General features: G+C 42.0%; 1 protein-coding gene across 4 annotated transcripts; it reads right to left on the bottom strand.

The window, feature by feature from the left end:
- Positions 1–2,668: 2,668 nt before the first annotated feature.
- irf2b (interferon regulatory factor 2b) lies at positions 2,669–13,087 on the bottom strand. Of its 4 annotated transcripts, XM_055034524.1 has the most exons (10): positions 12,747–12,761; positions 11,359–11,589; positions 11,174–11,266; positions 10,996–11,095; positions 9,432–9,608; positions 9,290–9,336; positions 7,963–8,083; positions 7,718–7,870; positions 7,078–7,115; positions 2,669–5,104 (listed from the first exon to the last, which is right to left on the bottom strand). In XM_055034524.1, the coding sequence occupies exons 2-10, from the start codon at positions 11,359–11,361 to the stop codon at positions 4,838–4,840; spliced, it is 999 nt and encodes a 332-aa protein (XP_054890499.1). In that variant the 5' UTR covers positions 11,362–11,589; positions 12,747–12,761; the 3' UTR covers positions 2,669–4,837. The 4 variants fall into 4 exon arrangements, with proteins under 4 accessions (XP_054890499.1, XP_054890501.1, XP_054890500.1 ...); XM_055034526.1 differs by lacking the exons at positions 11,359–11,589; positions 12,747–12,761 and adding an exon at positions 12,851–13,087; XM_055034525.1 differs by lacking the exon at positions 11,359–11,589 and having other exon boundaries at positions 12,747–12,803.
- Positions 13,088–13,371: the final 284 nt, after the last annotated feature.

Raw genomic sequence — 13,371 nt, forward strand, 5'->3', positions numbered from 1 at the left:
AAAAAAATGCAAGCATCCAAATTTTAAATCCATATTTAAGATATGACCAAAATGAACTAATAAGCTGCAGTAAATTATAACAATGTCAGCAGTGTTAACCTCCAAAGTTGTGCATCATCAGCATACAGACATTAAGAGATGTTGTGATGCTCCATAATTTGAAGTAGAGGAATCATGAAGCTAAAGAAATAAAAGTGGCCTGAGAACAGAGCCTTGAGGAACCCCACATGAGAACTTTGCTTGTTTTGAATCGTGTCAAAATTAGTCTTTGTCTGAGCATATCTGACGATCTCACCAACGTTGACAGTTTGTCTTGATCAAAACAAACATGGGAATCAAAACCTGACTGGGCAGCAGTGAAGTAACCTTATTAAATAAGAAATGATTAAATTACCTGAATCGATATTTTTGCAATCTTTGAAAAATGTTAGGTTATATATGGGCTTGTATTAGATTATAATAAGGCAATTTTTTTATTAAATAAATCCCTCAATAATTTTTCTTCTTATCCACCTCTGGAGCCACAAGCCACTCTGATCGTCTTCTGGGTTTTGTTTGTGAATAAATGTGAAAAGTCCTGACACGATTTGCTTGTAAGACTCCAGGATGGACTAAACAAAGCAAATGTGAAAACAGGAATCTGCTCCAGTACTCTCCTGTTGAGACATGAGAAATATACAGTCCTGTCGGCGTGGTGTAAAGCCAATTTAGATCAGCAGTAATAGCTTCACGTCTTTTCCTTGTTAATGTGGTTGGAACAGCTTAAATTACTGCAAATTGGTTTGAAAATGTGCACTATTAAAACATAGCTAGAGGAAAACCCTGAAGGCAGACATTACTTTAGCTTTGTAATGAGAGCCAGAGTTTTTCTTTCTTCTTTTCTTCTGCAGCAACAGAACAGAGAAGGACAGCGATGAAGACAGCTGACTCTACAGAAACTGGATGAAAACTAAAGAATCAGGTTTGCTTCCTTATGAGCAAATGGAACCATGACAAATCATTATATAGTGGCGACTCACTAAATATTGTCTAAAGGGACAGATTAACATTCTAGTTACTTATAGTTGAAACCAGAAGTTTACATACTCTAAATATATGAATAAAAACACATTTTCAAATCAGAACAAACGTCTCTTTGTTTTAGGCTCGTTTGGTGATTTTGGTCAGAATCACCAAAATGATTTCTGTTTGCTGCATGCTGCAATAGCGAGAGAATGAGTCCGTCACTGTTTCGACCATACACTACACACTGCGTCAAATCGCTCTGCTGAAGACAAGCAGACTGAGGACAAGATCCCTGGAACCAAGTCCTGTGGACTGTTGAGACCAACATAAACTCATTTGGTTGAGAGAGAAACATTGATATCCACCCATCTTTTCTGTCTCCACAGAGAACTGAAAATCAGTGACTGACCCCCTTCACTCTGCCATTGACTGACTGATTGCTTTATATTTGGCAACCTTTCAGACTCAAAATAGAAACTTGTATAAGCCAAGATCAGAATCTGGATCTTTTTAAAGCTCAATGATCAGCTAGAAAACTACCCATGAAAATATCCGATGAAAGATTTACAAATGTACTTCATGTATTTTTACTTAAATTGTGGAATGGGGTGGAGAACCACGGGTGAAGCCAGCAGGATGGTGTCTATAAATTTGAGATTTTTCCTAAACATACCGACCTTTCTGAACACCTTGGATATTGTAATGGTAGGCCAGTGGTTGTAATTCTAAATCTGGACATTAGATGGCAGCAGTGTAGCACCTTTTTTTAAAATGCCTGTTTCATCTGCTTGCTGTATTGCACTAACTTTGTTTGTACCTTAAAGTTATGTTTTGATGTTTCTTCCTCTTTTTTAAGCAACATTTAAACATGTTTGTAAATATGGCGACATTCTATAAAAAGATGCCAATATTGAAACAAACAAAACAACCGTTTTAACTTAGGAGGAAGGAAAATGAAAAGGTTTTCCTATCGACTACACGTTCAAGTGAGCACACTTCAAGATTCTGCCAATGCTTCTGGAAGTCCAGATTAAGGGCTTGACATATATCCTAAAGAAAACAACAACAAAAAAGTGGACAAACTGAGACTGTTTACTATGACTAATGGCATATGGTTAGCAGTTGTCAAGGCAACCGGCCAGCCATCCGCTGGGGCCTGAGAAAAACAGGAAGCAGAGTGAGAACCGAGAAAAGCAACTGAAACTGAAACAGACGTTAGAGCTCTGGATAAACTGAATGAAGCGACTGTGTGTGTGTGTGTGTGTGTGTGTGTGTGTGTGTGTGTGTGCGCGTGTGTGTGTGTGTGTGCGTGTGTGTGCAGAGTGAGGCCTCATCTGACAAATACCTGAACCACTCATACCGGTTAATCCAGTTTCAGTCATTACAGGTGCTAACTTGCACAGTTCAGCAGCAAAACCTTTAATCCTTATCTCAAAGTCGAGTCCCAGCCCAAGCCGCAGTAATGGTCAGTTTCCCAACAAAAAAGTCTCTAGCCGTCACTTTGCCTTTATCTTAACAGCCACAGATATACGAGCTCTCTGAGGCTCAGCAGCTATAAAAGAAAAAAGAACTGGACTCTGCTCTTTCTGCCTATACTAGATGAAACAAATGAGTGCAATCCAACCCTGTTGTGACGGTCATAAAAATCCAACCGAACGCAGAATAAATACAAAAACACTTTATTTTCAGTTGAACATGTTGATTCACATGTAGATTTCACAACATTACAGACGGATGGCGGGATGAAAAGCAGAGCAAATGTAATTTGTTTTTTTTTTCATGGTAGTTTGTTTTTTTTTCCTTTCAGCTAAATAGTTACATAATCCTCTAAGAGAGTGTGCTGCCGAAAATAAAGAAGGACAACTCCTTCCTGATAAGAGATTAAATGGCTCTAAATTACTCTGGACAACAGAAACACCCGTCAGCTTTCACTGCTCGTCTCTAACCCACATAAAGCGGAAGAAACTAAATCTGTGGAAAAGCGCACGCAGGATGTTGCTGCGAGGCTACCGTTAAGGCAATGCAAGTCGGTGGACATTCAGACAGTTTTGTTGTTAACGCCAGCTCTTCTGACCAGCAATTTCCTCATTTTTTAATTCCCATTTTAAATACCAGGAAACACCTTGTGTGCGTTTCTGCGTCCACTTGAAATAGCTAAACTGATTCCAAAAACAAACAAAACAAAAAAAAAAACAATTTAAAAAAAGCAGACGGCTCTCAGTTCAGTTATTAGCAGAATTTGCTTTAAATATTACATAATGCAGGCAGGATTCACGAGCTGCATCTACAGACTGAAACGAGCTTTTTCCGTCATTGAGTAATAACAATAATAAAAAAAGGCACAAGTATGAAAAGATTTTTGCAGTAAAGCAAGCAACAACCCCCTTTGATCCAGTGAGTCTTTATATTTAAAAAAAATAATAAAATCACCATGACGACTTAGTGAATCCAGTGTTACACTCTGGAGGGAGGGGGTTTGGTTCCCACAGTGGCTCCACCGTCTTCCTGTTGGCTGCGCTTTAGCCTGCTAGCTGTTAGCAACCCTTAATGGATCCTGTTTCCTCATAGCAGGGCCGATGACTCCTGAGTACTTTCTGCTTTGTCAGTGCAGCTCAGTCTCTGTGCAGGGCAAATGGGAGATTTGTGCGCTCAAATTAAACTGCCCCTCCCCCCAGGGAGGATTAAAATCAAAGAAATAAATTCATATGCATATCTTATTTATAAAAAGGCACAAGAGCGACTTTCTGAGGTGTAGAGTTTGCCACTAGCAGGCTAAAGCACAGCTAGCTTCAAGTAAGCATGGGCCGGTCACCAGAGTCAAGTTTTCATTTCATGTTTTTATTATGTTCCATCTTATTTTCCACCAGAAACAAACTTCTTGGTGCCTGAAGTAAAATGGTTCAAATAATATTGAACATAACTCATGTCATTCCTCTATTTTGTCAAAATTTTAGGATCTCATTGTATCAGGATTAAGAATCTCATACAGGCCCATGCCTACTTTGAATCGGGCACATCAAAAGGCACATATCTGCAAGTAAAGCGTTGCTCCCCGTTTCTCTCAAGACTCACAAACACACACGCAAACACACACACGCCAACCAGTGCGCTGCCTGTAAGGTGCTAAAGCAATCAAAAACCCACATACTATAGAGTTATGTACATTGTGGACACCAGGAGGACGGTGTTAGTCCCCCCGCTGTAGTAATGGCGAGTCCAGTGTCCTGAGGAGCCAGATCCACGCGGGCTGCTGTCCACTGTGGGGCCAGTGATTGAGAGTATAAATAGATGATAATTAATCTGCTGACCTGAACTGATTGGGATGTTGACGCCACATACCGGTTCCATGTGTCTCCAGCAAAGCATTTAACTTGGTAGATAGGTGCTTGCTTTGGTTAAACGTGGCGTTAAGGAACATGATTGCAAACAGGCTGCATCTACATTTAGGTTGTAGAAACTAACGGACTGAATTAAACTAATCTTTGGTAAGCCGAAGTCTTAAAAACGTGGAGAACCTTTCACTACTAAAAAGGTGTGTAAAGCTACTTAAGCTGCACATAAATGTTCCACCGGTGGCACACGGAGGGCGTCGGTATGGTCCTCATGTCCCCACTCGGGTGGAAGTGGTCTGCAGATTGTAAACCCGGCCCCCAAGGTGACGGTCAAATGCTCACCGCTTGGCGGACCGATACATCCAGCTAAGCTTCAGTCGGCCGAAAGGGAAAACTAAGAGAACTGAAGATCCACACAGGTGTTTTAGGCTCCGACGTAGCCAACATGTTCTCCAGAAGCGACTGTTCTTCCCCCTATCCCCTTCATCCGAGGTCAGGGGTCAGGAGGAAGTGACGTCCGAGGTTTTCCTAATGACGCTTGCACGCACCTCGTGAGCGTGGCTGCTCGACGGGGGCGTGTGAGAGTTCTGGCCGCAGGCCGGCGTCCAACTGTCGATGTGGTAGCTGATGAGGGGCGAAGGGTCCTTCAGGCTGGTGACCCGGAAGTTGGGTTTGCTCGGGTTGACGAACGAAGCCATGCCGGGGAGAGAGCACGGCGGGATTCTGAGGACCGACTGGTATTCCTTCTTCCACGTCTGACCGAGAGCCTGTCGGTGGGAACAAGGAGAAGAAGGAGGATCATTAAAAAAAATGACCTACACATCGTGGACAATTTCTGATGCAAACTGAAGTGAACCTGGGGCTGAGCTGCATAGCAAAGTGTTCATCAGCCTTGGACTTTTTCACATTTTATCATGTATTGTAAGGAGTCTTTACAGGAAGGAATAAAAAGTCCTCTATTATTGTTAAGTAGCACCATAACGTGGTTTTCAAAGTTAATTTTATAAATGAAGTGTATTCTATCAAGACTTACTGTGGGAATAGTGTTAATGGTCCAAGTTTGCTTCCATGATTAGCATTTTGCACACTGAAGTTAGATTTGGTCTCATTTGAACCGTAGCAAGGGTGCATCAATTACACCCTCCAACTTTGGCCGATGCCAATTTTTTGTCTGAAACTTTGCTAAATATAGCGACAAGTTAGGGTGAGGTGAGTATTGTTAACCAGATACGTTCAGACCTGACCTGGTGGGCAGGTCAACTCTCTCACAGCAGAACAAAGGGGGACAGTGGCTGATTTACAGACCTTTGTATAGACAGATAAAATTGGTAGATAAGATCAGTTTCTCATGTAGGATGATTAACATGTAACTAACCTCCCCTGGGAGAGCATTCCTTTGCCACTCACAAATTTGAAAAGTCCCAACAAAGGAGGGGGATGTCTGCTGTAAGTTTGGACTGAATCTTTCTCTGTGAGTTAGTCTGTCACAATAAGCAATACATCAAATAATCGCATGATTAATTAAAATTATTTATCAATTGTCAAAGACATGCTCCCCTTCAACACTGTTGAAAAGCCACCATTTTGAGAAGCATTTGGCACCCAGTACCAAGGTGGTGGTTTGCATTACCTGCCCCTTTTGCCTGTTTTCCTGTCAAAGCTGAATGATATATTTTGAAAATCACTTTTGGTAATGGAGACTTCATAATCTTGTTTCAGCTGCTTTATTCATTTATTTTGGATGTTTAAGCTGTTTGTCAGTTCCAGTGTTAAAGGTTTCTTTAGAAATTAAAGTTGTTTGATCTCTGAGACGTTGCACTCGCATTAATATATCACCATCACTGTGAAAGTTGAACATAGTATCAAAAAATGACAATATTGCAAAATGCGTTATTCTGACAAGCCTATCTGTGAGATGATAAAAGCTGGGGATACATGACTGTGCTGAATTTTAGTTTGCTGTATTAAAGTAGAGAGGGCCAAGTACACTTTTTAGATATGTGTTTATTTCCTCATAAAATGCCAGCTTGTTTTGTCCCACTGAAATGTGCTGAAACATAATGCAGGAAAGTCCAAGGTGTGGTAATACTATTGCAACATCACACATAAAGCAGCTAAACAGTCCTTGCTGTTGAATCGACGTGTGACTCTGTGTAAATATTTAGCCATCAGTAGTGTGTGTGAAATGAGCTAAAAGAGCATCTCCTCTGCGTGGAAGTGCAGGTGAATTCCTGTGTTGCGGCTCAGGACAGAACAGCTTGTTAGCATGTGGTGAGAGACAAAAGGACAAGCGGAGATCAAACTGTTAATGTTTGACTGCAAAGGTTCCTGACAGAGCCCTCCCTTTTCTCACTCTTTTGCAACCTTACAGGAAGCAACACACACACACCTAACTCAACACGTAATAATAAAACAGTTGTTTGAGATTCTGAGATGCACCACAAACTCTCATCACAGTCAGGGCCAAGGCTCCTAAACCTCATGATGCATACACACACACACACACACACACACACCCTTTTTGAGCAGGTAAAAACCTGTTTATCTGAAAACTGGTCCAGCTGCTGATTCATTCAGCGCTCTTTGGTGTGTGTGTGTGTGTGTGTGTGTGTGTGTGTGTGTGTGTGTGTGTGTGTGTGTGTGTGTGTGTGTGTGTGTGTGTGTGTGTGTGTGTGTGTGTGTGTGTGTGTGTGTGTGTGTGTGTGTGTGCATGCGTGCGTGCGTTAAGTGTCAGACCCACCTCTTTGTTGTCTTCTGTGTCGCTCTCTGTGTCGCTGCCTGCAGTCAGAGAAGACAGGAAAACGGAGGTAAAACCACACATGCAGGCCTGACAATTACTCCCCATCCCCCGGCCCCAACACACACAAGCGCACACACTGCTGCTACACACAACTCTGAATGTTAGCTGTGCATATAAACACACACAAGCAAGCAGAGCTGACACCCATAGATCGAGCTTGGCCTGAATGACGGGTCACAAACACATGAGATAAACCAGCTAGTAGCTGGAAAAGAGGAGCAGTTATCTGCTTTTATATAACCAGAGATTAAAAAATAAATAAACTACCAAAATGTTCTGGAAGTTGTTGGGTTGATAACGAGGCCTATCCCTCTATTTTCACCCATCCAGCTGGTTTGGGCAGACTGATGCTAACCGTTTAGCATCTGAACCACAGGGTTTGTTTTTTGACTGCTCAGGAAGAACAGAAACAGCCGATCAGATACAGAGTTGAGGAAAGCCAATCCTCTGTATTGAAACCACAATGATGTAAAAGAGGTTCCCATGTGGTCAGGAGCCCGTAGGTGCATTATTTAGGCTTTTTTTGTTCCTCGTAACATGCTGTGGTTAAGAGGATGTGTTTGTGTGTGTGGTATCTCACCACAGCATGAAGATACAGGAGAGATCTGCAGTGGGTACGAGTGGGAGGAGCTAACGGTCTGCTCCTCGTTCTCAGTGGTCACCTCGATGGTCTGGCACACGTCCGGCAGCTGCTCGCAGTGGACCAGGTGGTCCCCGGCCGGACTGTGGAGCGCTGCGGGTCACACACACACACACAGAGCGTAAACAAGAGGGAGTCCGGCGCACTCCTGTGGTGCAGGGCGACACAAAACACACTGACAGTACCTGATCCACTGTTGGTCACTATGAGGTCCCGGGCCTCTACTTTGAGCGCGAGCTGCTTGGAACAGTCGACGGGTCCGGGGTGGGCTTCAGAAAAAGTCGTATTTGGAGACAGAGCGGCTCCCTGAGGGGCAAAGGAAGAGGAGAGGTTGGATGGAGCTAAACATAACTGAAAAATGCAGCATATAAAGATGCAATGCACTGATCCGCTTTTATCTGATATAGATACCAGTATCTGAGGTTTAGCATCAGCTGATACCGATCCAACATAGAAAAACAGTGCTGAATTGACTAAAAAAAGATTCTTGTTTGTTTTTTTAAAAGCAGACATAAATGTTCTGAATTATAAATGTATATGATAACTCTGTACCTGTACAGCCCATTTAAATACACCAATACACAATTTTCACTTCTGCAAGTAGGAGTACAACAACTAATGCAACACAAATATCGGGAATCGGCCAGTAAATTGCAATCGGTGTGTATCTAGGCCTGACACAATAAGCACCAAATCAATTAATCGCATAATAAGTGAAAACTAGCACAATAATTTCCATTTGCATTTCTCATTTTTCTCTTTTTCAACTAAAAACTGGATGACAGAACTCTATAGTCGGTTGCTTTGATCTCAAGCAGCCATTTTTATGAAGGACAATTTTGCTTCCAGACAAAATAATTCAATTTATTTGTTGTTTTTTTGTTGATATTTTCCTGTTCCAATGGAAGACTTTACTTATCTTTGATCTTTGAGAATGTGTTTTGCACTCAGCGTATGACATAAAATGTAAATATAAAAGTGAAGTTTATTTTGAGCCGGTACTGTGCTGCAGACTGTAATATTCTCCGACTGCAGCGATGAACACGGACGACTTCCAGACACCTCTCCAGTGATTCCACTCAACACATTTTGAGACCTGCATCTGCAGGAGGAACAGCTGGATTTTTGCACCTCCAGTTGGGAGCTGCAACAACAAAGCAGGCATGCCTCGACCATCACCCACCCAGAGAGAGCACTCGATCCCTCCCACTGTGAGCTACTCTCTTATCTGATCCAACACAGAGCAATTCTGCATCATGTGGGAACAGGAAGGAGACCTGATTGTTCCAACTCAGCCGTTCCCTCCTTCACTCCACCCTCTTCACTCTGACCTGACGAAGCTTTCCAGAAGCGTTTTTCTCCGTATTGGCAGGAGTTGAGGCAATGCAAAACGCCTCATAGGTAAGGCATTTCGGCAATGCCGCCAAACTGGACTGTGAAGACCAGTTTATTATCAGGCCTGGGTTAAAGTTTACAAAGAGTGAGGATCAAAAGACCCAAAGGTTTTCCTACCTCTTTGCTTCCTTTGGACTTTCCCTCCTTGTCAGCCTTCTTCTTTCCTGCGAGGAGACACAGATCAGAGGGAGGATTCAGAAAACATGTTTTGAGTCAAATCCAGGAGTAAAACAGCAGAGGAGGAACGAGCGCAGCTCACCTTTCTTCAAGCTCCTCTCTGTGGACGAGAGCATCTTGTACACTCTGAAGGCGTTGGTTCCTTTCTTGATACTTTTGTCCTTCACCTCCTCGATGTCAGGCAGGCTGTTCATGGCGCAGCGGAAGTTGGCCTTCCAGGTCTTTGGGTCGGGCCGGTCCACGCCGGGCTGATATTTACCTGCAGACGGACATTAAGAGAAATACCAAAGAATGAATTAGTGTGTTTATTATTATAGCAGGGTTAGCTTGAGTTTCTTTTTTTATTATTATTTCAACGTGAAAAGGATGCAACTACAACATTGTGTGTCCAGAACACTTTGAATACTTCTCATTTTATGATAAAATTTGTCATATTATTACGTTAAAACCAAAGGAACATATATTCAGTGGGATTTTATGTGCCAGGTGAGGACAGAACTTGTCAAATTAGAAGAAGAAAAAATATACGATTCACAGCATTTATTGTTTTCTGAAATAAACCTGAAAAGTGTGGCGTGCATGTAGAACTTCTGATTTAATAGTGCGATGAAAAGCGTCAAAGCCACAGTATTTCATTGAGTGCACAGGGTGTTGCACTGTCTATTTCTGTTATATCTAAATAAAACACACTGGGTTGGACTTTAGAAAATGTTTTACATGGGCAGTAACCCAGGGCTGTAATTTTTGGGGTGTGAAGACAGATTTTCATTTTTTTAATTTTTTATATAATTAATGCATGCTTTGCAAAAATTCTACTTTATGTAACAATCATAGGCCTACATGAGATGAGCTGTAATAATGTTTTTAGGATTTTTATGAGTAGAATCAATACTCATGTATTTGAAAATGAAGTGAAAATATTTCTATTTTTTTATTTGGGAACAAAATGGAGCAACTGGCCAAGTGACGTGTTACACCTATCATCACCAGCTGGTATCACCAGTTCATACCTGGTTTATGCATAGGCCAAACTTAATTTATTGTAATTTGCATTAATGAAACAACTTTTCTTTAGTTAATAGGACATCAAAACGTTTCCCATGCCTCCGCCCCTAATACCTGTACCTCTGGCCCTGAACACAAGGATGCTTAAGATGATAATTTGACAAATTCTGAAAAGTTTCTAGGGTAAGAAATACTTCTGCAAGGTCATGTAAGGGTATTTTGGATTAAAAAAGAATGTGAAGAGAACCTTATTCATTTGTGGCATTTAAATGGAAAAACTCAGTTCATTTTTCAAAATATAAAGTCTGGAAGCAAAAATCCATTTTCCAAAATCCTTTTTTTTCTCATTCCTTGCTTAACCAGAGCCAGAAAGCACTGAAAAGTGTATTCTATTCTTTTCAGGTCCAAGTAGAAAACCCATTTCACTCTTGCGAAACTAAAGCCTGAAGGAGACTCCTCCCTCCACAGTTTGGAGTCGAAAACTGATTGGCTTTTACTTTGTTTTTTTTTTCTAAACCAATAAGCATTGCCTAACCGTAAAGTTTCTCAGATTTGTGGCAGAAAATTAAGATCGCTGTTTGGTCAGACATGAGACTGAAAGCCACAGGAAAGGAGAAGCAGTGAGAGTGTGCTCCAGTTACCAGTGTGTATGGCCCATCGCATGAAGAGCGGCGCGTCTTTCTCCAGGTCCCAGCCGTGACGCGCCGCATGCATCCACGGGATCTGGAAGATTCTCTTTTCCTGAAAATGAATGCGGCCTGTCAGCATCTTACTTCGCAGAATGGAGTCGACGCCAGAATATTAAAAACACCAACTCACTTTGTTGACCCATTTCAGTCCTGGGATCTGACAAGAGTTGATCTGTTCCTCCAGCCACGGCCGCATCCTCATCCTTTCTACAGGCATGGTGACCTAAGAGACACAAACAATGACAGGTATTAACAGGCGGCAGCTGGAACTGACCGAAATCTAAATTATTCTTCTCAAATAGTGAGACAGCGTACCATGATTATTACTGGGGGTGCATCAATTAAATCAGGCAGAGATTATAACTCAGCTAATCGTCCTTTAAGTAGCTCTAAATGCCTGTTTAAGTGTATAAACAGGGGTAATCTTGCAATCCTGTCATTCCCTGTTTGATCCAAAGCTATAACTTATTTCAAAAAGCCTGGAACACTTTTTGTTTTCCCCCCATCAAATATTGGAACTGGTCACAATCAGAGCTGGCTGCTCACCTAAAAGAAAACCACAAATCAATGACGGCCAGAAGAATCCTCATCAGTGCATTTCAAATTACTGATTCACAACAAAAGATGTTATTTCTAAACCTAGTTTGTCACATGGATGAACAATATACATATTTCTGTTTCATTTAGTTTGGAAATGAGAGATGTTAAATAAAGAAATAAAACTTGACTCAGGTTTAAACTTTTGTTAATGAAAATCTGGTTCTAGAAAAAAATAATAATAATAATATTTGGAACTAATAAAACAGGAAGCTGGGCAAAAATTCAAGCGGCAATTCGACAAATGTAGAATGTTTCCTTAAAAAAAAAAACAGAGGAGGACAATTTCCCCCGGCCTGAAGCTCATGATGGTTCCCGACATGATCAAAGTCCAGCAGGCCCCAGTGATCCCAGCTGCACATTAATGTGGCACTTCTGATAACAGACAGCTCCCTAAAAGGTCAAACCAGGTAACATGGCTCCACACCAGGCTGTTTTAACCAGCAGCAGGCCTGGAACATCCAGCTGAGTCCCCCCAGTGTGTGTATGTGTGTGTTACTCTGATCCTTATTGGTTTTAACACTTACAATTATTGTGCATCACTTTCCTTTCTGGTCAAACATGTGAGACACACTTCTACAAACTCTCAGATGTTTTAGTAAAATTTTAACTCTGCTGAAACGACCTTTGTTCCACTGCGGCTAAAACACACCATCAGGTTCTGCTCTCCTCCCAGGCAACGGATATAACACACAGAAAATATAATAACCTGGCAATAACGAAGCGAAATCCAACATGGTGCTCTCGCAAATAACGCTATTACTATTCAAGAGTCATTTTATTTCTCATAGCTCAAACTCTGTAAACAAAAAAAACAACAACACACAATTAGATACGGAAAACTGACATAAAAACAAGGGCATTTAAGTCATAATGTGTTCAAAGTTACAGCACACGCTAGCTGTCCGAGCGCCAGCTCTGTGCGGTTGTGGACACGTTTATTGAAGTAAAGTTGAATTTAGCAGCGGAGGTCAAAAGTTTAGCGCGCTGTTTGTCTGCTGCCTGCCAGCGAGCTGACCCAAAAACAACGAAGCCAAAAGTGAAAATAAACCCAGTACCTCGCCGGCGAACGAAGACTCAAAAACTACTGGGGTACTTTCACTTACAGCGCGAGCTAAGGAGCTGTCATGTCGTCCCGTAGGAAGTCGCTGCGTGTGACTGTGTGTACGCAGCCCAACGGCTTTTAATATGCGGAAATAAAAACAGTTACCGTCTCAGTTTGGACGGCCTGTGGCTCCTCAGCGCCGCTGTCGGAGAATAAAACCCAGGGCTCGAGGTGGACAACGGCGCGGCTTCGACGCTTTAAAATGCATATAGAAAAAAAAAAAGAAAGATGGTGTCGGTGGTTTATTTCTGTTTCTGCATTCAGACCGAAAGCAAAACAACGACTGCTTCGGGAAGTCAGGGCGCGTGCTGGAAATCCCCCTGCAAGCTCTCGTGCTCTCGCTTCAGCTCGGTCTCGAGCGGAGTCGCGGAAGATCCTTTGCGCGCTCCCCAGAAACGTACGAAGAGCGCTCACTCCGATTTATATCTCCGCTGTTGTTGTCGCCGTCGAAGTCGAAAATGTCTTCCCGGGAACATTCGTGCTCTGCTCAAAGGGCTCTCCGAAATCTTATTTACATGTTTTAAGCATAAATTGTCAAAAAATACAAGCAAAGGAAATCTTTTACTTTAATAAAAAATACATATATTTATTTCAACCGGCTTTAGCCATCATCATATACATAGACG

The sequence above is a fragment of the Poeciliopsis prolifica genome, unplaced genomic scaffold (genome assembly GCF_027474105.1).
Source record: "Poeciliopsis prolifica strain line A6 unplaced genomic scaffold, Auburn_PproV2 SCAFFOLD009, whole genome shotgun sequence".
NCBI lineage: Eukaryota > Metazoa > Chordata > Actinopteri > Cyprinodontiformes > Poeciliidae > Poeciliopsis > Poeciliopsis prolifica.